Genomic DNA, 22694 nt, shown 5'->3' on the forward strand with positions numbered 1-22694 from the left:
TCCCGTCTAATTACAATTAAAAACTGCAGATCACTTCACAATATCCATATAAACATTAAGCATATTTCTGGATGGCACACAGCTACAGTATATTACCCCCCTCTCATGTTTTGTTCTGGATATAGATCCAAAGTAGCATCAATGACTACTTGCCTCAGGAGAGTTATTGTGCTTATTCCACCAGACAGAGTGGGGAGATCAAATGAATATCAGTTCCCATTGGAGCTGTAGCTTTGGCTGCTGTTTAAAGCCAAATCAATGAAAGAAACATGACCCGTGTCTATCTGTTGTGTAGACTAGAAGATGTTTCTGGGAAAGCTGCTTGCTATGTATGATTCAGGAAAAAAAAATCATTTGTAAGAAGGAAAAAAACCCAACATTTACACAGATACAGTATCATTTGTTAATGATTTACAACACTGTTGGGCATATATTTTAATGACTACATTTAACACCTGAGCAAACTGTTGGACAGCAGCAAAATGCAACAGAAGCTCTGCGGATTTGTGCTTGCTGACTATGGAGATTTGACTGATTTAGCTGCAGGCGCAGGCTACCTTCACTGTCTTTAGCCATTAGTGATTCTTGTACTGCTAAAGCGTTGCTTCAGGGTCCCTATTGCCTTGCATTAATGTCCAACTTTCACCACAGTATATCAAAGGCTTACTCTATGGCCTCTGTCCATCTTAGTATACTCCCCCTGAATAACAGGTTCGAAAGCTTGGGGGCTTTTGATGGCCAGAACAAAATGGAGAGAGATAGAAACACGCCATATTTCTGTTACATTTGAAAGCAGAATAATTTATTATCAAGAGAATGAGAATATCAAACAAGAGAGAGGAAAAAAAGTTCACCAGGTTCATAAACTTGTTTTTTTCGCTGATAACATAAACGCTTCCAGCAAAGAAAGAATGACTTATTAAGCTGTTTTGAGATTCTTCCAATCAGTTTTATGCCTCTAGTTGCTGTATTTGGTAACAGCAAATACAGCCCACAATGCACAGTGTAACCACTTTAAAGTCACAGTGTAAACTTCAGTATTAATGTGCACCAGCACAGTACTTACAAATACATTTTGTGTCCCAGCGTGTGCACTACACATGTATATTGGAACATACTGCATTGGAGTACCATTAGTACAAAAGATTACAGAATAACTGGAGTAGATTCTCTGCCTGCTGTGGACTGTAGTGTAAGGTGTTACCCTGTCTTTCATACTCTTCTGCCTTCTTGTGTAAATAGAACTGCATTCTGCCAAACAGAGATCACAACAGTAGCTGTGAAGAGGCTATTCAAAGGGGTTGTTAAATGTCAGTTCTCTAAAGTGCTTTGTGCCCCATTTTGTCCTCATCATGGAGAAGCTAGTAGTTCCTTGGAGTCTCAGTTGTGGCCTGGGTTTCTTATTGCCAGTCAAAGGTACGCTTCACCAGCCTGAAGAAGGTTCGGTTGTGTTCCTGTAGGTAAGAGCGGAGCTGCTGGAGCACAGTGCTATTGACAGGTGGGTGAGGACGTCCCTTAGACTCATGCAGACATCGCTCTCGACCGTCACTTCGGATACAGTAAAACCCCTTGGTCTGGTTGAAGTAGAAGTTGGAGGACACTATCCTTGGGGGCAAATTGAGGAAGAGCTCCACCTTCTGAAGCTCAGGCAGGGGGTCACGGATCAGGGCGTCCCCATCTACAATGTGTATTTGTTCCAGGGGGAAGTGACGCAGCCAGTTACGCAAGTGGATGTCATAGAGGCTCCTCTGAATTGCTTTGTATCGAATATTTAGGGCTCCATTGCGCACAAGCAGGTTCTCAATGGCTTGCACTGGCTTGTGGTTCTCTAGCCGGTTGAAGTAGACCTGGGTGTAATCAGATATGACCCGCTCAACCGGGTCTCGCAAGATCAACAGCAGCTTTATGGAGGAGTTCATGGCACAGATGCGTTCTGGTGCAAGGGCTGATGTAAAGTAACCTGGAGTTTTCTCCACTGTGATCTGGTGCGGGTAAGAGTAGGGCATCAACTCACGGTACCACTCAAAGCCCTTGGCATAGTTCTCATCCCAGTCAAAGAAGTGCACCTCAGTGGCAGCAGCAGCAACCTCTGGGTGTATGTCTAACATTTCCAACAGCGCTCGTGTGCCCCCTTTCCGTACCCCAATTATTATACTATGTGGGGCTCTTTTGCTAGTTCCTGGGGGTGGAGATGATGTCACATCTTCAGAGACATTTACTGGTAGCCCAGGATCAAGATCTATGGCATCCAATGTGACGTCATACCCTGGCTGAACAAGCGCACGTGAAGCGGCATATGTCTGGAGAAACAGAAGAAAGGCTGATGACAGGAAACAAGCCATGCTGTTGGACAGAATAATGGTGGCGACAGAGGCAAGAAAAATAAAAACAGGTTTAGGTGTGGACCAGCTCTGTCTTTATGAGTTCAGGAGTAAATGGAAATGGAGAGCGCAGTCTTTGTCTGCCATTGAATTTGAACTGGAGGAGGCGGAGGAGGAGGAGAAATTGTCAGCAGTCCACAGCACATCTGTAGGGGAGAACAAAGACAAAAAAGAAGAAAAGGCTTTCAGGTTTCAGTCTTACAGAGCAGAATGACTGTTTGGATTATACTCAATTGCTCTTTTCTTATTCTACTGAAAAGGAATCCAGCCATAAATAAAATCCATGTCAGTGTAAGTGTCATGTATGTGTATGATTTCAAAAGGATCATTTCAATTCATCATTCTTTGAGTTACTTTCACTCTCACTCTATAAAGTCACTTCCAATTGATACTGTAATTCCTCCAGCTGAAAAACATTTAGCCAGACAGCTTGTTAGAAAGTGTGTTCGAGATATGCAAGTGTGGCTGGGGGCCAGGAGTCAAGGCCAGGGTGCTTTGTCTTCCTTTACCAGGTCCAGATCCACACCAGAATCAATATGTATATATATACACACACACACACACACACACATATATATCTATATATATATATATATAGATATATATATATATATATATATATGTATATATATATATATATAGAACACACATCTCAAGGCATAGACCTCGAGGTATTTGGAGATAAACAAAGACAAGTTAATTGCAGGAAATCACATAAGATCTTACTTCTACGTGACTTTGATTTCCTATATGTGAGTGGATGTGTAAAAGTGGAAACAACAAACACGAAAAGAAAGACTTAGAGCTTTAAAACTATTCCTTCAAAACCAAAAGCAACAAAAACCTCCTCCCCTTTTTTTTACTTTTTATATTTTAATATTCACATTGCTCCCGAGAAAGCCACTATAGTCACAACAACCAGGCCAGGCTTCCACACTCCACACTCAACAGCAAAAGTCACTCTTATGTATTCTAAACAAATGAGTTGCTGTGTAGGAACAGATTGCAGCATATGCAAAGAACTAACAGAACACAGTATTATACTTTTATTGTATTATTGTATTAGTATTATCGCTGATGTGTCCAGCACATACCTCACTTACCACTGTGAGACTACGATCAACCCTCCATCTGACCTCCAAATTTCGTTGTGCAATTTCGGTTGCATAATTCCAATTATAATCCTTTCCTTTATACACTGACATTGTATGCTATTGTACTGTATGTTAGAGATCACTTAAATACATTTTTGAACTGTTTGAAACATCTGTGGAGGACACTTGCAGGGGGTCATCATTTGTTTTGTCAGTTTTGTGGTGTCACATGCTCACGGAAAGCACAATTCAATTCAAAATACTCATCTCTGCTTTTGTCTCAAACTAAATGTATTTACATACGTTCTAATTCCCCCTATGAGGAATAGAATCACCACAGTGCATCACACCTTTGTACAATGTGGCCTTTCCCTCACCTCACAGAGTCATTCAACCATATAAAGGCAATGACACATGCCCCTGTTATTCGTTACTATCTGTGGCTGGAGTGTGAGGACATAGGCCTATGAGATAAGCACAGGAGAGTTGACCTGCCCTACAGGGCTCGAGGTTGTGTAGGGAGGCATTTATGTGCTGTGACAGGCGCGCCTGCCTGTCAGCATGTCCCTCGCAGAGAGCTGCCAAGTCCAATGCTAACAGCCAGGCAGCCAGACGAGCTTTCTGTCTCCTCCAATTCCCCCCTCTCCTCTCACAGTACAACACCACCTGGAAAGAGCCATTGTTTCACATTCCACTGGGCCTTACTGCTTTATTCAGCGTTTGATGCATACCTTTCTAGCTTTTCATTTGGCACACAGCAGCCACACTACGTGGCAGACCGCTTAAGCAAGACTATTTCCTCTATGGGAGGTTACACAACACAGGGTGGCAGGTCACAGTGAAACCTGGAAGGAGTACAGATCATCAGTGAGTGTGTGTCGGAGCAGCAAGAGAGTCTGGATTCAAATCTCTGCTGAATGCATTTGTATGTTTTGCCTCTCTGCATTTAGTCCTGGCTCTTCCACAGCAGCATGAAGGTGCAGTCAGACCAAAAACTGACAAGATTAAATTCCATTGAGGCAAAATGCAAACAGAACTTACAATGAACTTATTAATAAGTATTATAATGATATTATTATTATATATATTAATACATTCATTCATTTTATTCACACCAGTCTGACAATATATATTAGACATCCAATATCTATTCTAATGTGACTGATCCACTTTCTTTGTCAGTGTTGATATAGAATAAAATGTTGGATACACTCAATCACACATTTAGGTTTCTAGCATAGCAATGGCTTCACGTTAAATGCCCCAAAACATGGTGTTATCAAGGTGTAAAATATTATAAATAAGTCTTCTGAATTCCACCCATTGCTATACATTACTAATATTTTTTGTAATTTCAGTTCAAGTTAAATGAAGAGGTGAAGAACCCAGTTTTAATACATTCTTGTTTGCAACTAGGGCTGGGAGGTATAGCAAACAACCTTATCACAATTAAAAAGTTTCAAATTAATGTCGATAATTGTTGCGATAAAATGTCGAAGAATGTGTTTTCCTCTTGAAGGAATGTTGAAGAAACCAGATTGTGGTTTTTAACTTCTTATCTACAGAAAATAATCAAAACATTGATAACAATTATTATATGTTATATATATATGTACAGTATGTACATTATTCTTTCTGCCCTGTATATAATCCAACATCACTTCGCCCACTTTTATGAAGAATTAAAGAAACAGTATTCAGTACAGTCACAGCCAAATTGCTGGATAAAAAAAAAAATCTGTGCATTTCCACTTGAACTCACAATACAGAGACTCCACACATGAGAGCCACACTTGCTGACCATTACGGTTTAGAACTTGTCTGGAACCAGAGCAAAAGTGCTGCCCACTGCTCGAGCTGACAGCACCGCCAACAGATCTGCACTAGTCATTATATCCCGCCAGGCTACGAGGAGAGCTACACAGGTTCTCGACGGCATGGGAAACCAGGTTCCCACTAATTAACCCAAACAGCCGCTTCTATGCATCAACAGAACAAACACTCATTCATATTCAGCAGGGGCCCCCCTGCCATTAACTGTGGTAGGTAGCAGGTATTATACAAGACGACTTTGTTTTTTTATCGTACTCATTAAAGATATTAGTACAAAATAATTATTGCTGCAATAAAGCCTGATAGCAAAGGATGATTGTACTATAAAAAGGATAGATTACAAATGAGCAAGGTAAAAGTGTCCATCAGTCCTAATGTTTTTTTGGTTGTTCTTATATTTTTCAAAGTATACGTCCACAGCAGAGGTTGGGGAAAAAAGATGTGTAATCTGAAGCAGAATAATTGTCTGCTGATTGTCTCTTTACCTTTTTTTTTTTAAACCAATTTCAAGCTTCAGCATCTCAGTTCACTGGACCACAACTCTGTTATTTGAGCTCTTGTAAAATGCACTGACCCTTCCTTTTCAAAAACTATCACCTGAAACGCAGAAACACACTCACTTTTATCCTATTTTCCTTAAGCACTTTCCTCTTTTGCATCTACTGTATGTCTCTTCCTCAGCTGTTCTCTCCAACATGCCCTCAAACACCAGTACAATATATTTTCTGCCCACACACTTCCAACTGTAACTCTGTACTCCCACATGCAAGATGTGTTTTAAATTATGAATGCATTTTATTTCACTGTGGGATTACTGGATTTGTTTATTGATTCCTGTTACAACAATTTAAAGATTTAGCAAGTCACAGAGGACCGAGATGTATCACTTCTTCCTTCCTTGACCTTGACCCCAAAACTCCCCAAGCCAACACAGCAACAAAGAAATCATTCATGTCAAGGGGCACCTTGAACCCTGCTGGGCATTTCAGTCCACTGACAAATCTTGACCATGTTAAGAAATAATGATCATGTAGTCCCCATCCATTTAAACAGCTGGTCTATTATGGTCATTTACTGGGGCAGTGTATAGGTTGGAGGCCGTGGTAACTTGAGAGTAGAGAGTTGCCACTTTCAATCTCTAAGCTGGTCAGGAAAGTGCGAGTGTGAGGAATGAACAATGTATTCCCTTCTCCAAAGCTCAAAATCATGGCATTTAACCTCCCTTTAGGAGGCAAATGGTTAACGAAAAAAAACACCATCTTTGTTTTTTTTTCTCAAATTGTTTTTGCCAGTTGTTCTAAAAGTATGAACATGTCTTTATCGCGTACCCACACTACTTTATTATGTTTATGAGTATGTTTAGCGACCAATGGAGCTCCAAGGTCCTACTCAATTCCTCAATTAGGTACACTTCGATCAAATCATTCATCCTGCAGTAGTTAATGGTGCTGCTAATCATACATTTTGCAGAGTGATGTCAATGTGGTGGTGGACAGCACAACAGAAACAACACGATACAATTAAACAAGCGTGGACAACAGCATGTTCCAAAAGTATAACGCAGTTGAATCAACACGTCCCCGCTAAAACAATCACAACGGTCATGATTATTGCAGGACTGTTGTTTTTAGCTAGGCGTACCTAACCACTGCAATGCAACCAGAACCTGTATTACAGTGACACTCTCCTCTGGGGCCACCTGGTGGATGAGCATCTCAAAATAATACTGATTTTTTTTTTTTCTCTGTTCAACATCAAAAACATTAACAGACCAGGACAGGTGCTTGTCTAATATTGAGGCAGAAACTTCTATAGTTCAACACACTATGAGGATGGAAAGACATGATTTTCTAGATTTCAATAGGACATCACATTGCAGCTCAGATGGTGAGCAGTATTCTAGCTATTTCAGGAGCGTATGAGTAACACAATGACCTAATCCACACCCACATGTCAGTAAAGGCATTCATTAAGGACTTGAAGAGGATGTAATCTGTCATTTGCTAGTACATCCAGACACATGTGGCCTCAGGCACTAATTACATTCATTTTACTGTGATCCTCTGTACACTGAGTTAAACCTTCACAGTATAGCAGTCTTTTCAGCTCATGTTTTCCCCCACAGAGTGGTACACTGTGCATCATAGAGTCTTCCTTCTGCCCACTGCCATCTGTGCCAGAGTAGAGCCTGAGCTGCACAACATGATGAAGGTCTGTGCCTCATAAACAAATATATGTTCTTGCTTACACTGGCAACCATTACATTAGGATTTGTCTCTACAAGCAACATCTCACACCATTTGACAATTTTGATTGGAGTTTATTGGTTTTCCTGATTGTTGCCGACATCCCATGTGTCAAACAACGCTGCATATTGCCAAAAAAACTGTCATTTCACTATGACAATAACCCTAATGTTACCCAGCCTTAACACAACACAGTTCAACTAGTATGTCACTTAAGCTCTGGCCCTGGCTTCCTCCAGTTTATGTGTGACATTAGTCAATACTGTGAGATTTATTTCGAGCATCAAGTGATATTTCCTGCAATCCCATGAGGCGTTTTCGCAGATAAAATAGGCTGACTTGCTCATCACTCCTGAATGAGTACAGGCAACCAATGCCAGGGACGGTGACTCACTCGGGGAAGTGTCCTGCGGTCGGTCAGATACAAGAACAGGCCATGTGAAGGAATTCAATCAGTGAGGGGCCTGATGAGCCTCATTCAGACTGCCACTTCTGATAAAGCACCTGTGCCTTCCACAGAGTCAAGATCCTCCCACTGCAATATAGCGTCCTCATGTAGCAGCACTACAATAAAGCTAATTCTGCTCAGCCAATTTAATGTTAATGTAATTCCTATCATGCTTTCCCCATCAAAACTTGCCTAGTTTTCACAATGAGTTTGATCTTCAGCATGTAAAGTAATTGCGCTGCAGTTCATTGCAGGGGGAAATGCAGACTTAATCAAAACAAATGCACCGACTTTACTCTCTCTTCATGGGTCTAAGCTTTTGGAAAGCCTATGCAGTTCTCCAGTCTCGCAGGCATCCCACAAGCTGCAATATACACATGCATTATGGATGAATTACTTTATCAAATAAAAAGCAGAGCATCTTGTAATGAACTGTAAGGATACTTTTAATCTTTGATGAGGCCAATCTGATGAATAGCTTAATGAGGAAAAAAAATATGAGCAGGCCGACTGCCTGCTGACAAAGAAATCAGAGGTCTGATGAGCAAGCTGCACAAACTATGCACAATGTTTAGAGAATGTTCCGATCTTGTAGAGTTGTTTATTGAATCCTATCGATCTTGCGGCTCATAAACAGCAAGTGATCCCACCTTAGCCTGTGTACTGTGCACAACTGTGCATTTCAAGTAAGGTGTGGCATTTTCTTATAGATCTTGTGCTTGTTTCCCCAAACTACAGCTGGTGTGTGCACTCTCACTGGCACACCAGCATCACATTGGAAGGCACCCACTACAGATCTGCCAGTGTTTCCCTGCCATCACAAATATGTATTCAGCACTGCAGAACTTGAGGTTTTGCATTTGGACCTTGTCTGATGTGCTGTTGGCTGCCAAGCACTAAAGTGATTCAACACCCTGCTGCAGTTGTTGAGTTGATAATAAAGCACTCATCTTAAAAAACTGTTCCCGACAAGAGGTACTATATTTGTGCACAAATCAGAGGTCAATTGCATTACACTGTCAAGTGTCAGCACTGGTTACAGTGTCCCCTGCTGCATACACCAGTGTATAAATATAAATACAGTAAACAAACATGAGCAAGAACACAATGTATTCACCCTGAATATACAGTATAGTGAGCAGAACTAACTATTCCGAGGCAGAGGTATACTGTCCAGCAACCTGCCTCGTAATTTCACTGGAGAAAGTCAGGGAACTTTCAGTTGACCTCATGGTTTGATTGTCATTAGTGCACAGCCTGCTGAGCATCATTTGTTTCTGCAGTATGTGTGAATGACGACGAGTCTCGCCAAGCGTAACTGTTGAGGTATGCAGATCAGAAATGGATCAGCCAAACGTTTCGCCACACGTTGCACGAGTGAGTGACCTTGGACTCTGACTTTCTCCTAATCTGCATAAGTAATTTGAGTTGTTGCATCATATGCTGGTCATTGATTGTAATGTAATCAGGTGGAACAGACTGTGTGGGTTGAGTCTTGTCTATATCACACATGTGCCAAACTGAAAATTGCATACACATCGTAAGTGAAAAAGTCGAGCAGGAGAAAATACTCACATTTCTGCTGATTATTTGGTTCATATCATAAACGATCGCCCACGTGTTTCAGTACAGAGCTGCTGGTGATGTGAACACAAAAAGAAAAATGTGAATATTTTGTTCTCCTAAATACTTTTTCACTTAGCTTCACTTTCACTTTGGGTTTAGTACTCCAATTAGAATTTCAGAGCTGAAGCACAACCTTTTTCCAAGTCGACAATTTTTCAAGTCACTCAATTTAGGAGGTGTTTATGTGCAAACTAAAACCCTTTCTGGTTTGTGTTAAGTGACACCTTACTAATGTGTTTCCCCATTGGAGTATATAATGAAAGAATGTGTACTCAAGCTTGTAGCACACTGTGCCTGTAGAAGATATTGGGATCAATAAAAGGTACAATCAAATAAATGCCTTTTTGCATCTACAGTAACGCGGAAAAAATAGGGCTGCAACAAATGATTTCAATTATTAAAATAGAAAAAACAGCCTAGTGGTCAAAGGTTATTTATGCAGCACTTTTTAAAACACCCCTGTTGCCCATAGTGCTGCACGTGTTTAATCACATCACAAAATTTTACTTGCACCCAATTTAAAATCCACATAAATTAATAACAAGTGGGATTAAAAACCATGGGTCTGGATTAGGAGGTCTTGTTCTGTTTTGATGTATAACTTAAAATTATACGAAACACACATCAACAAGCAGAACATTCTGAAAAAGTTCTAAATAATTTTCTGTCAATCAGCTCATAACTGATTCAAAAGACTGTGTTTGTAAGTATTTAATCTGCGCACAGACCTTGTGCAGCGCCATTCGCTGAGCACAGTTTGTGACCACGTACAAACTGGCATGTCAGTGGATGTAAATGAAAGCCGTAGCCTCGCTGCTCTACTTTGAGCAACATTCTTGTAATTTCCCACTCGCAGGGTAAACTAAATTGTAAGAAAAAAAACGTTTATCTATAATAAAAAATCTCCTGCTCTATTTCCCCCTGCCGAGTTTCTGCCTCTCTTGCTGGGAGGTCTGTCTGGCAGAGAGGGAGGAGGAGGCGTAAAACATATAGCTCTATGTAGCCTTCGTATGTTCTATCATTGCAATGCATATGGCATCTCTTTACACCATTGTGTATTGTTGCTGGTTGGTTTTTTACCTCCGAGCAGAATCTCCACTCAGCCTGACAGGAGAGGAAAACTCAAGTCATCTGGGCTTTACATCTGTTTTTTAAGCTGAGTTTCCAGCATGGATCTGTTGACTGTTGACATTTTCAAGGAAGGCTAACCACATGTCTTGGCATTGTCTGCTACTCTATGCTTTCTCCTCGTGTTCTTTCTGGTGAACATAACACTCAGCAGCGTTTTGGCTGCAGTTGCACCGCACACTTCTTATGTTCAGCCTGCATAGCGAGTTGGGATTTGCCATCAGTTTAAATCACTAGAGCATGCATGAACTGAGATGATATGTGGGTTTTTTTAAAAAAATAAAAATCTTGTATTTAACTGAATTTAATGCACATGAAAAGTAAAACAGAGCTCTTAAGAGAGGTACATGTAGAGAATTTAAAGGCTTTAAAATAGACCTGTCTGAGACTTAATGACATTTTTTTTTGTGTAAGTGCAGCTCTGGGTATGTGACAGAATCAGGTTAAGAAGATAGGAGGAATAAAACATTGTGCATTCAGCAGGGCGACTCTTCTGTGCAGAGCAGAGCTTTGATTCTGTGAGATGGTAAAACCACAAGTTCCTTTTTGATCCCAGGTAAAGCTAATAATATGTCATATCATGTTTAATTACACAGATTGTTTGAATACTCAATTCTGTGGTTTGCTATTTCTGCGTGAAAGACTGCTTCTAAGTAAAAAAAAACATGGGATGTCAGGTGAATCTGTCAACATAAACTCACTGATAGACCCCCTGTGGCAAAACCATCTGGATAGAAACATGACTGCGACCAGGAACAACAACAGAAAAAAACTGATTGAACTAAGAAAATCTTCAGCTTATCGTAAGAATACACACACACACACACACACACACACACACACACACCAGACTCTAATAAAGAAAAACAGCATTTTACTTCACAGGACACAGGAGTCGTTGGACCAGTGCCTCCATCACTAAGTTGTGTTTACTCTGTGTCTTTGTTGTTTTAAAAGCTTTGAAGTACTTCACAACCTCGCTGAAAAATCACTATCAATTTAATGGTTGACATTTCCACCCTCAGCAAAAAGGAAAAAAAGTAGACAGTGTGGACAGCACTGACACAGTTGCAGCCCCGTAGGTGGTAATATTTCATTTAGCAAAAGCAACACAGTGTTTTGTCAACAATGAACATCATTTTTAAGTCAGTGTCGTGTCAAGATTACTTTTATTAATTTAGAACATTTGTGGCATGTTTTTGCTTCATCCTGCATCATTCTTCGCTCACTATCCATTAGTAACCTTCCCGACAAAGAAGAGAGCACATGCACGCTGTGTTTTATTCACAATCACAACACTGCATGTCCTTCTACATTGAAGCCCAGGCCAAAGATAAAAAAAAACACTTCTGTGAGACAACTGTGAGACAAGTTATGTCAGAACTACATAACAACTTAGTGCGAAGACCCACTGACAATTTCATCTGCGCTGCTCTTCATGAATAAATCATCAGTTACCTGCACTGTTCCTCTTTGGCTTACTGCTCCCCCTGTAAAACCTACTGAGGTGTTTATGAGAGACAAGAGGCAAAGGAGGTCACAGGCCCAATAACTCCCTTTATCACTCCACCTTCTGCAGTGAGGGCCATTTTATGGTGGTTTTTTTTTTTGTTTGGAAAAATAATTCTTAATTAAAGAAGTTTGTGTGGCCTAATTGAGAAATTAGGGTGAGAACATATGTAGCACTCCTTGTTGGTCTGCTATTTGATATAAAATGAGAAAACAACCATGTGTTCTCTAAGCAATATCACTAAAAAACGGCCTGTTAAAATGGGCCTGTGAGGCTTGTTTGGTATGGTGTAAATGTGATGTTTGTCTAGACAAGTCTTTTTGAAATTAGTTCAGGTTATTGATTTACTTAGGGGCTTATCTTTATTAAAGGACCTTGTCAAAGGAATTACTGCTTTAGCCATTAAGGTGAGCTGATTCTATTTCCCATTATTGTAAATTCCAGCTCAAGACACGGTAAAGGCTTAGGTTAATAGGAAATGAAATGTTTTGCCCTCAGCTTTCACAGAAGTCCAAAAGTTTGAAAGGAATTAAACTAACAAAATACAACTTATTTTCTGAACTTTTCAAAAGCACTAGAGACTTCCTCAATACTTGCCTGGTATTATTTGAATGTTGTCTGCAGTTCCTTTGGCTATTAAATCAACGTATGTATAGTTTTGTTAAGTTGTATGCTTGTACAACATATACATTAGACCTTGACATTTGTGATGTTGGAAATGTGTTTAAAAGTTCAATATCATGTGCACATCTTGTGCTCTGAGTCATCTGCATATTAACTGAAGGAAAAGGAGACAATTAATTACACTCTTTCCGAGATAGGGGAAGAGGTATCTTGTCCTTGATTGCATACTTTTAAAACTCCATAATTATCTCAACTCCATAGCAACAATGAAAGACACTGAAGCACATAAATTATATGTTCTACTGCGGACCCCTCAGTCCCAAAGCAGACTGGGACATTACTGTGTGTGCGTGTGTGTGAGAGAGAGTCTTGGAGACCAAATACATCTTAAAAACCCACCCACAAAAGAAAGTGGCACAGTCCCTTTGGTCAGCCGAGTAAAATCAACTACATTCACAGAGAAACAACAGAACATCCGTCGATAAATGTGACGCAATCCCCCGCATTCTTCGCTTGTCAACCTCTGCTGAAACACCTCGATTAAGCATCCATCGTTTAGCGAAAGGATTGTTTTGGGGTTTGTCTGATTATATCTGTCTTGAGCACACACCACGCTCCTACTGGTATTTAATGAAGATTAGCTTTAAATTGATGATTAACCTTTGTAATCCTGCGTGCATATTGAAAATGGCTTGCTTGTCTTTACCACAGCCACCCAGAAGAGAGGCTGCATTATCGTTCTGGGAAAATTGAGGCTAAAAAAGCAAATGAGGCAGTCTTATCTGCCTGGTGTTTGGCTGGATAATGAAGACCTATCTTCAGACTAGAGAGCATCTCATAATGAATCCCAGCAGATGATTTTTGTTTGGGTTTTTCCGCACATGCACATCTTTTAATAAAACTTTGCTGTAACCCTGATGAGCAACCACCACGCTTATCTCCAGACGCAGAATTTGCATGTGGTTGCTGTTGTTTAGATGGCTGTATTAAAAACTAATCGGACATTAAATGAGTCGTTCAATATTTAACTCCAACTGGGGATGTAATGGTTTAATAGTTTGTGGGTGAGCATGTGGAGTGCTGCCTGCATTAAATGAAAGGCCAATGCAGTTGTATCTGTTAAATTCTCAATATGAAAATATAGATGCATAAACTTCCTTTAGCAGAATGCTAGAATATAATAAAATGTAATGCAACAATATAATGCAAAGCAAGTGGAATGAGGGAATGTTTGACATCTTTACATGAAAATTTCAATGACTACCAATTAATTTTCTGTCTTACTTCCTTTAATGATCTATAAACTAAGCGACGTTGGCTGAAACCACCTCCTCCTCCTCTGTCCGCCTCTATACTGATGAATGATGAAATAAAGATGGTGTATTATTCTTTTCAACCTTGGAAGCTGACATCAAATGCCATCCCTAATCCCCCACTGTACTCCAGACCCCTGGGGCAGATGTACGCCAACAGCTTGTAATCCCATTGCAGTTTATTGAGAGGATATGATGATGTAAAGAGTAAAATTTTCTTAGGTGAGAGCCAGATTCTATCCAATTCTGATTGGACTGAGCTGGCCTCCAGATATTCTGTTCAAGGAAACTATTACATATTCACACTTTGAACTAAATGAAATGTAGAAAAAAATATATATATTCTCAAACCTGTGTCAAGGCATGGAATGGATGTAATAAATCATAAAAATGGGGGTGGAGTGGCTCAGTGGTTAAGACCCTACCTTGTGTACCAAAGACATCATGGTCGCAAGTTCGATTCCACCCCTGGCTAATTGTACTTGATTCCATTGTAAGTCGCTTTGGATAAAAGCGTCTGCTAAATGACATGTAATGTAATAATGTAAATACTGTAAAAGAGAGAAAAGGATGAATCTGTTTGTCAGTTTGCTAGAAACTATGTTTCTGTACGTGGCATAACTTTGACAGAAAATGACGGATTAATCAGTAGGTAAATGCACAATAATAATGAAACACATCGCAAATAATAATAATAATAATAAAATCCACTCTCAAATATACTTGAGAAATAAAACTTTTTGCATTATGATTATTTCAGGTTGTGTATTATTTACTGTGCTTGAATCTACACATATATTTCTGATATGAACTGCTATTAATCGTGATTATTGCGCAACATAAACATTAATCTCAATATTTCCAATCAACAATAAGTTTTAAATCTGTGCGGCGATTTAATGTTATGGTAGCAATAAAAGATGCATTGTGTTTCTGTCCACAGAAATGACAATATAGTCAGACACTTTCACATTTCCTCTCTTTAATATACAGGTCATTGAGTTTTGGTGTGATGACACAGATCAGGGCTGCAGCAAGCTGTGACTATAAGCCTTAATACAAAACCGCCAACAAATGGGTAAAAATGACAAACGCTTGGTTGTTCTCCGCTACACTTTCACAGCGTTCAGTTTAAGGCCTTATCATTTAACATTTTATAACACATTGTCTGTAATAAAACATCAAAATAAAGAATTAGGTGGAAAAATATGCAGAAGAGGTGCCGCTTTCTTCTCTCCTGCTTGTTACGTTTATAGCTACAAATGGAAATAGCCGACATTCGAGCAGAAAAGGGCAGAAAATGAAAATGATGACCTTGTTTTTTTACTCAGCGGATGTGCAGCAGTAATTTAAAACATAATTAATTGGTCTCCTGATAATTTGTCCACACCCAGATTTTTAATTATTCTGATGTCAGATAATAGTGAAAAGTTTGTGCCTTTGTCTTTTAGTAGTCTCAAACCCCAAATATTCCACTGACAAGCATTTATGTCAGACAAAATCACCTCGTCATTGCAGTTGTGAAGCTGGAAGAAGAGGCGGATGTATGTAGTATGATGTGAAGCCACTCGTTAACTAAAGCTTTTTTGTTGACAGTGGTTTTGCAAATGCAGTTTTTGTCTTTGTGTCTTAACATTCAATGTGCCATCATTAATGAGAGGTATATGTGGTGCTTTGAATATTTTTTTAAACAATATTAGTTTTAAATATAAATGTACAAAGTATGTACAAGATGGCTGAAGACACACCAATGACCCTCATAGGGTGTCAGTGTCAGTAGAGTGGTGACAGAATTGTTTAAATTCCATTACACCATGCTGTGTTTCTGTTCACTGTGGAAGTCTCTCTGGTGAAATATGCCGAGTCATTTAATGAAAGGTAAAACTGCTATGCAGCATAAAAAAGGACAAGGGGCCACTACTCTTATGACTTCAGAGTTTTTGTATATGGCATAGACTTGAAAGGATAGTCACCTTTATTCTCTTGCTGTAAGGTGACACCCAGATGCAGGGAAGAGAGTCAGCAGCAATGCCCATACTTAGTAGGGACAGGCATGAATATTGGACTTCTTTGATTGTAAAAAGTTGTTGGATTAATGTGTAAGAAAACTGAAACATGTTTTTCTTTTCCACTGACTGCCTAATGTGTGGTGCATCTTTTATCACAAAGTGGCATTGGACAGTTTGCAGAACTTGTTTAAGAGGTTTAAGAGGTTCCTTGAATGCATCTTGAAGCTGCTCCGTTTAGTTCAACAAGCAGTGAACACTGTATTTCTGTCACTAGCTCTATTACAATATTTGACAAAATAATTCCATCGGATATTCATCAGTTTTGCTGGGAAGGTCCATCCCTAATATTTAATTAAAGTTCCAGTGTGTAATACTATTTACACCTAGCATAAAGTGAAGATAAACTGTACAATCACCTGATTAAATTGTTGTTGTTTTTTTATAACACCAGAAAAAGCAATTTGTATTAATATCAGAAGCTGGGTCAGCTCTCATGTTTTTGCATTAGCCCACAATGGACAACTAAACATCTTTTGAGTTTTGATGCTAACTGAGAGCTACATAGGTTCTTCCATACACTTGCAAGAGAAGGGTGAACAAGCAACTTCATCAATAAATGTTGCTAAATGTATCTGGATAGCTAACTGTCAGATTAATCTTGTAAATACATCTGATTTTTTTCAGTTTGACATGCATCAGTTAGTTAGCACTTTGCCTTTAATATTGATCAGTTTGGGAAGTATTCACCTTTGAGTTGGGTAAAAAGGTTGGAATCTCCCCTTCCAACAGCAAAGAAACACTGTGTCATTCAGCACCAGGGACAGCTCCTAAACCCCTTATCAGTATTAACACTTGTCCGATAGTCGTTTTGTGACGTGCTTACTAACTGAAAACAGCGTATTTACTTGGAGGAGACCTGTTGGACCTTGTGGTGATGTTTCTTTTCCATCAACTACAGCTCATTTCTCTTGAAAGCTAAAAGGTTTGATCTGAAGGACACGGTGAGGTCATTTCTTTCCATCTACTGTGCGCTTAACTTGGAAATCAAAGCACAGATTGTCTGCACTGCATTTGCTCAGTATCTGACCTTCCCACAATAAACTTAAATCAATGTCCCTAAAGATCAAATTACACATCTAGACAAACCTAGCTCTTTGCTTTAAGAATAAATGTGAAAGGTTGCTTCTGGTGGTGGCAAGGGCATGAGGCAGGAGGACCAGTGGTTGGCATTTAGTTCTCATAAGTATTCATCTGCTCCTGTGAAATTACAACCAGTGATGTGTAAAGAAAAGGACGAGCAGACAAAAGATGAAAATGGCTTTATACCTCACAAAGTAAAGCTGATTTAACACCACACTGCCTGTGGTTATTTTCCAAATTACAGACTAAGAATTGATCTTTATTTACTCGGGTTACAGCAATCAATCGGACACTCCTGAAAGTGCAAAACATTCATAAAACCACAGTGAGATGATATACCTCTTTAGCACATTTGTGAATATCTTGAAAAATAACTATATGGGTAGAGAAATTATTCCATTAATGAGGAACATATTTCACAAACAGAAATGTCAAATCACTATTGGTTACTTTCCCCATCCTTAGCCTACAGAACTATAGACACCCACACACAATAAATTAGACACATATGGTGCAGCAGAGAGGCATGTAAAGAAAAGAGATCTTACTCCACATGACGGGACTGTGATCTCAGCTGCGCTGCTATTTATCGACAAATACGACTGGACATTGGTGTGATATATATTTATATATATATATATATATATATATATATATAACAATGTAATGTATGACATACAATCTGCAATAATGAGGGATGAGGCTGGCATGTGTCTACTCATCTGAGGCAAGCAGGGAACAAAGGTAATGAATAAATAACTTAGCCCTTCATGAAGAGGAATGATAAATCCACTTCTTAACACTTGGCAATGATGGCAGCGTCAGGCTTTCTTTAACCTCTCAGCGATATGTGCTCACTGGATGGTGTCACCACCCCCACCTCGCTCCTTTTTCACCAATCCTGGTTTTTGTCCCATTATTTTAGAATTGTCTTAATTTACGCAGGGAAAAAAAACCTCATGCCTGACTTAATGATCTGAATTTTCGTGCCTTTATTAAAGCTGAGTCGAGATTTTTTTTGGCTTTTGATGATGACGATGCAGCTCCCAAGTGCCTGACAATGACAAAGTTCTGTTTCTGTTTTTTAACACTAGTGTTGTTGTTACACAGGAAAAGGTAGCAACAACGTAAATGCAGCATATGGACCAAGGTGGCGCTTTAAACCACTGCCTGCTGCATATTCATGAATTATGAAATTTGGCACAAATATGCAAATCTGGGCATTAGCCTAGTTATGTCCCTGTACTGTAAGTTACAGTGACTTATCTATTATGTATAAACCAAGGATTAGAGTGAAGAGGTCCTGGCAGCCAACTCCATGGCCCTCAGTTGCTCAATTTCACATCATGAAAGAGAATGACTAGCAGGGGAGAAAGCTCCGAAACACTCGCTTTCTGCAGCCCCGTATCTTTGTACATGGAAGAATCAGAGTTGGCTTCCATGCTCTACTGCCAATCTACTTAGAACAACAATGACTTCCACAGTGTTTGGAAGCCTGGAGGACACATAAGGGAAATCAGCATGTCAATGTTGCTAATCCTCTAATTTTCCCCCCACAAGGATGATACGAAATGCAAGTATGATCAGTCTGAGGGGGAGGCAAACAAGGGATCCATGCAGCAAAATTTAACATGCACACACACAAAAATCCACCACAATGCTGGAATGACTGAGTTTACTCCACTGACCCAATCATAGCAGTATAATTGCCCTAAATCAAGAATGCAGCAGAAATGAGAAGCCACTGGGTCAAATGCTATATTTTGAAATGATTCACTCATTCTGCTCAGGCCTGGAGCATAATGAACAATTCCTGCTGCTCTGAGATGAACACAGTAATCATTAGCTCACATCAAAGCCAATCATCAGGCACATGACAGCTGACAACTTCCATTTAAGCGGGTGAGCAGGATATAATAATACCTGGCCCCCATAATCCATAGTCACTACGGAAACAAGAGGAAGCGCTCCTTCACATCCATTTTAGTCACCACCAGTTCTGTTCAGCGAATATTTACTAGAAATCTGAATTCAGGACATTAAAAATTGCAACGATGCTGTCGTGATTGTGACATGCATGCAATTTAAGTGAGTGAGTGAGTTCTGTTCTGAGCTCTTCTGTTTGTTTTAAGTGCAGTGTCCTGTATGTAACAATCAGTGACATCTAATGGCAGAAAAGATGTTATTCTTCTTCATTTGCATAGTAAGCTGATTCAATAACGTGATATGCGTCAGCTACATAAATGGGGTAACACAACAAGTATAGCTTGTCCATGAATTCCACAAAGAGGAAGGACCAGACACAGTAAGCAGATGGTAACAATGGAGGACATCTAGTATGTTGTGTTATTTCTTCTTGGAATGTGGCTGTAGTTTGATTCTGGGCTGCAGGCCGCACAAAAACACACCACTGTTGTTTCCCCTTCTGTTGCATGTAAGTGATGATTCTGTGGAGACCAGGCAACAGGCTACAGTGTTTGTAGCTCCGCCCTTTAGGGTTATTTTGGTACCTTCCTTAACGTGTGACAATGGTAATCTATATCATTGCCATTTGATATCACTAAATGTAAGGGGCACTGGAAAAAGTTCACATTTTTGTCTAGTTAATATCTGGTAATTACGATTAAAAAGAAATTACAAGCCCAAAGAAAATCAAGAGATAATAATTCTGATGTCTCACCAAATATTTTAGTTGCACTGGAATAAGGCCTTGACACTGTATCCAGCAAAACTATGAGCTCTTTCATAAAAGATTATTTATCTCCTAATGAGGGACAAACAACTCCCAACTCCCATTGACAAAAGAGAAAAATTCAGGAATTCATTTGCATTTAAACCAAATACTCATCATTTAATTCAGCAAACATAACTTCATCAAATATTAATTCTGTTCCCTTGTTATGTTCTATCGCTTTGGCTGTAAAAAAAAAAAAAGTTGAGGAATGGGAATGCACTTTTGTTTTTTATGGTCTTCTCATCCTCCCCCTTCTTTACTCAAGTGGAGCCAACAGGATAAACTCCATCAAACAAAACACAATAATAGGAAATTGTAAAAAAGACACAGATTCTATCTGTACCATCACCTCCTCCTCCTCCTCCTCCTCCTCCACTTTCTATCCCTCCCACACAAAAGCTCTCCACACATTATGATGTAACATCCCCTGACCCTGTATATTTGTTCAGTCAAACATCCCGGAGACACCTTGAGTCTTCTTAGAAATCATGAAATCTCAGCTGACCACTATCACCTTTACAGCCACATACATCCAAAGTCACTGTCGCTAACCTCATCCTCACATCTTGGTTCAAACACAAGTGAAAGCAAATGTTCCACATTAGCTACCAATAAATGGTGGCACCTTTATTTTTCATAGCCAGGTATGAAAATAATGATCATCATTCAAGTTACCCTTTTGGCCTTTGTTGTTCCTCCGTTTCTGACCAGTTTAATTCCCAGCTATAAAGACATCCTTTCACTATTGTGTGTGTGTGTGTGTGTTCATGCGTGCGTGCCTGTGTGTGTTACATGACTGCTTTTAACACATCTGATTCAAAGTGCATTGCCATTTGTACTTTCACATATTTTTAATACAATTACAAATGCATGATCTTAACACCGGCTGACTGTTGATTAGAAAAAAAAAAATCTTGTGTGTGGTACTCTTTCCACTGCTCCATACACACAAAGCAATTCTGAGGACATTGACACCCCCCACCTCACTTCCAGGACCAAGTTTAAGTGCTGCCTATCACTAATGCCCGCAATTAAACAGCCACTTTTTCACATGTGACTGGACGGCACTGCTGCACCTGCTGCTGGAGGAAAACAATGAATTTTATTGGAATTTTATCACAGAAGTTACTGTAGTCAAATAACCAGCTTGCAACAAGAAGTACCAGCTCAAAGAGGCCAACACCCACATGCTCAGAATTAAAGGTGAATTGCAACGCCTGAGGCAATCTGCATCCTGTGACTATACTACGTGGCTGCTAGAATTTCACTTGGTAGGTCTGACACCAGACATTATAAAGGTAGAGGCGATGCAGCAAAGAGGAGGACAACAATGCTACACCAACAACTGGACTGTTTTCTAGTCTGAGATTTATGTATATATATACATATATATATATATATACACATATATATGTGTATGTATGTACACATATATATGTATATGTTTAACTGTACAATAAATATATTGTATTGTAACATTAAACTCACCAAGCCAGTCTTCAGCAGCAGCAGGACTTTGTGTTTGAATCTTAAACTTTAAACATTTCAGCCAAAACTTTAACAAATTGTTCATGTTAATGTTTTCCATGTGCCATTGCACATTCGATCAAAAAAGATTGTTATCAGAGGATCTTCTAAGGTAAATTCGTTTGATGCAGCGTTTTAATGTTGTTTAATCAATACTATGTTGCAGATGATTTAAATGGCAACTGAAGGGGAAACACAAGGCATTTTAAAATGCCAGAGATTCGCGTTGCTGCAAAGCCATGCCGGATTTATTCAAGCTTAATAATTGATCAATTAATCGCCCGTGAATTCAAACGCACGGGGCATCCATCCCTTTGTCAGACGCTGCAGATTCAAGAGTTGCATAAACGCAAAGTGTTGTTCAGGTAAATCTTGAGAGAAAATTTGGTTACCTCGCACAGGAGGGTTCGATGAGGAGGATCTCAGCGCGGCTCGTGGGTTCGGCTTGATCTCAGGAGCGGAGGAGGAGGGGGAGGAGGACGCTGAAGCATGGAGCGCACTTGTGCGCACCGACGGTCCACATTGAAGAAGAGCGTCGGTCTCTCCTCTTGGCCACTCGCTCTCGTCAGTGACTCATCTGAAAGCAGACACCAGAGGAAGGGAAACGCGAGTCTTTCATTATTCTGAGTGGATAACTCGACTCCGTCTCCGGCACACGCAGACGAGCCTGTGCACTGAAAAGCGGGGAGAGTTGTGTCCAAGCCTTTGCTTTGCATAGCAGAGTGGAGGGAGCGGGGGAGGAGCCGTCTGCCGTCAGATGATCACGGAAAGGTGCTGCTGCTCCACTCAACAACACTCTGCAACCACCACCAGCAGCAGCATCAGCATCACTTCAGACTTCAGACAGTGATCACAGTTATTCCCATCAACTCATCTACACTCAACTCACTCTGTCACCTTTACTTCCATACTGCTTATGCATTAATAATGTACACTGTGCACACCTTATGACCAGGTGAAAATGATTTACTGTTTAGCTGTAAATAAAAAAAACCTGCCGTATGAGCTACACCACTGTATCTGGGCTGAACGACATCACTGTATACTAATATCAATAATAATCCTTCTCCTCCTGAGCTTA

The 22694-nt window shown here is 39.8% G+C and overlaps 1 protein-coding gene across 1 annotated transcript; it reads right to left on the bottom strand.

Moving 5' to 3' along the window:
- Window positions 1-785: 785 nt before the first annotated feature.
- hs3st1l1 (heparan sulfate (glucosamine) 3-O-sulfotransferase 1-like1) lies at window positions 786-22325 on the bottom strand. Its single transcript, XM_044045056.1, has 2 exons — window positions 22006-22325; window positions 786-2527 (listed from the first exon to the last, which is right to left on the bottom strand). Exon 2 carries the CDS (start codon window positions 2340-2342, stop codon window positions 1401-1403), a length of 942 nt encoding a protein of 313 aa, XP_043900991.1. The 5' UTR covers window positions 2343-2527; window positions 22006-22325; the 3' UTR covers window positions 786-1400.
- Between the last annotated feature and the right edge of the window lie 369 nt (window positions 22326-22694).

The sequence above is a fragment of the Solea senegalensis genome, linkage group LG15, assembly GCF_019176455.1.
Source record: "Solea senegalensis isolate Sse05_10M linkage group LG15, IFAPA_SoseM_1, whole genome shotgun sequence".
In the NCBI taxonomy this organism is placed as follows: domain Eukaryota; kingdom Metazoa; phylum Chordata; class Actinopteri; order Pleuronectiformes; family Soleidae; genus Solea; species Solea senegalensis.

Excerpts from the sequence above, each read along its gene's own strand:
- hs3st1l1 (XM_044045056.1), bottom strand. The coding sequence starts at position 2,342 with ATGGCTTGTTTCCTGTCATCAGCCTTTCTTCTGTTTCTCCAGACATAT.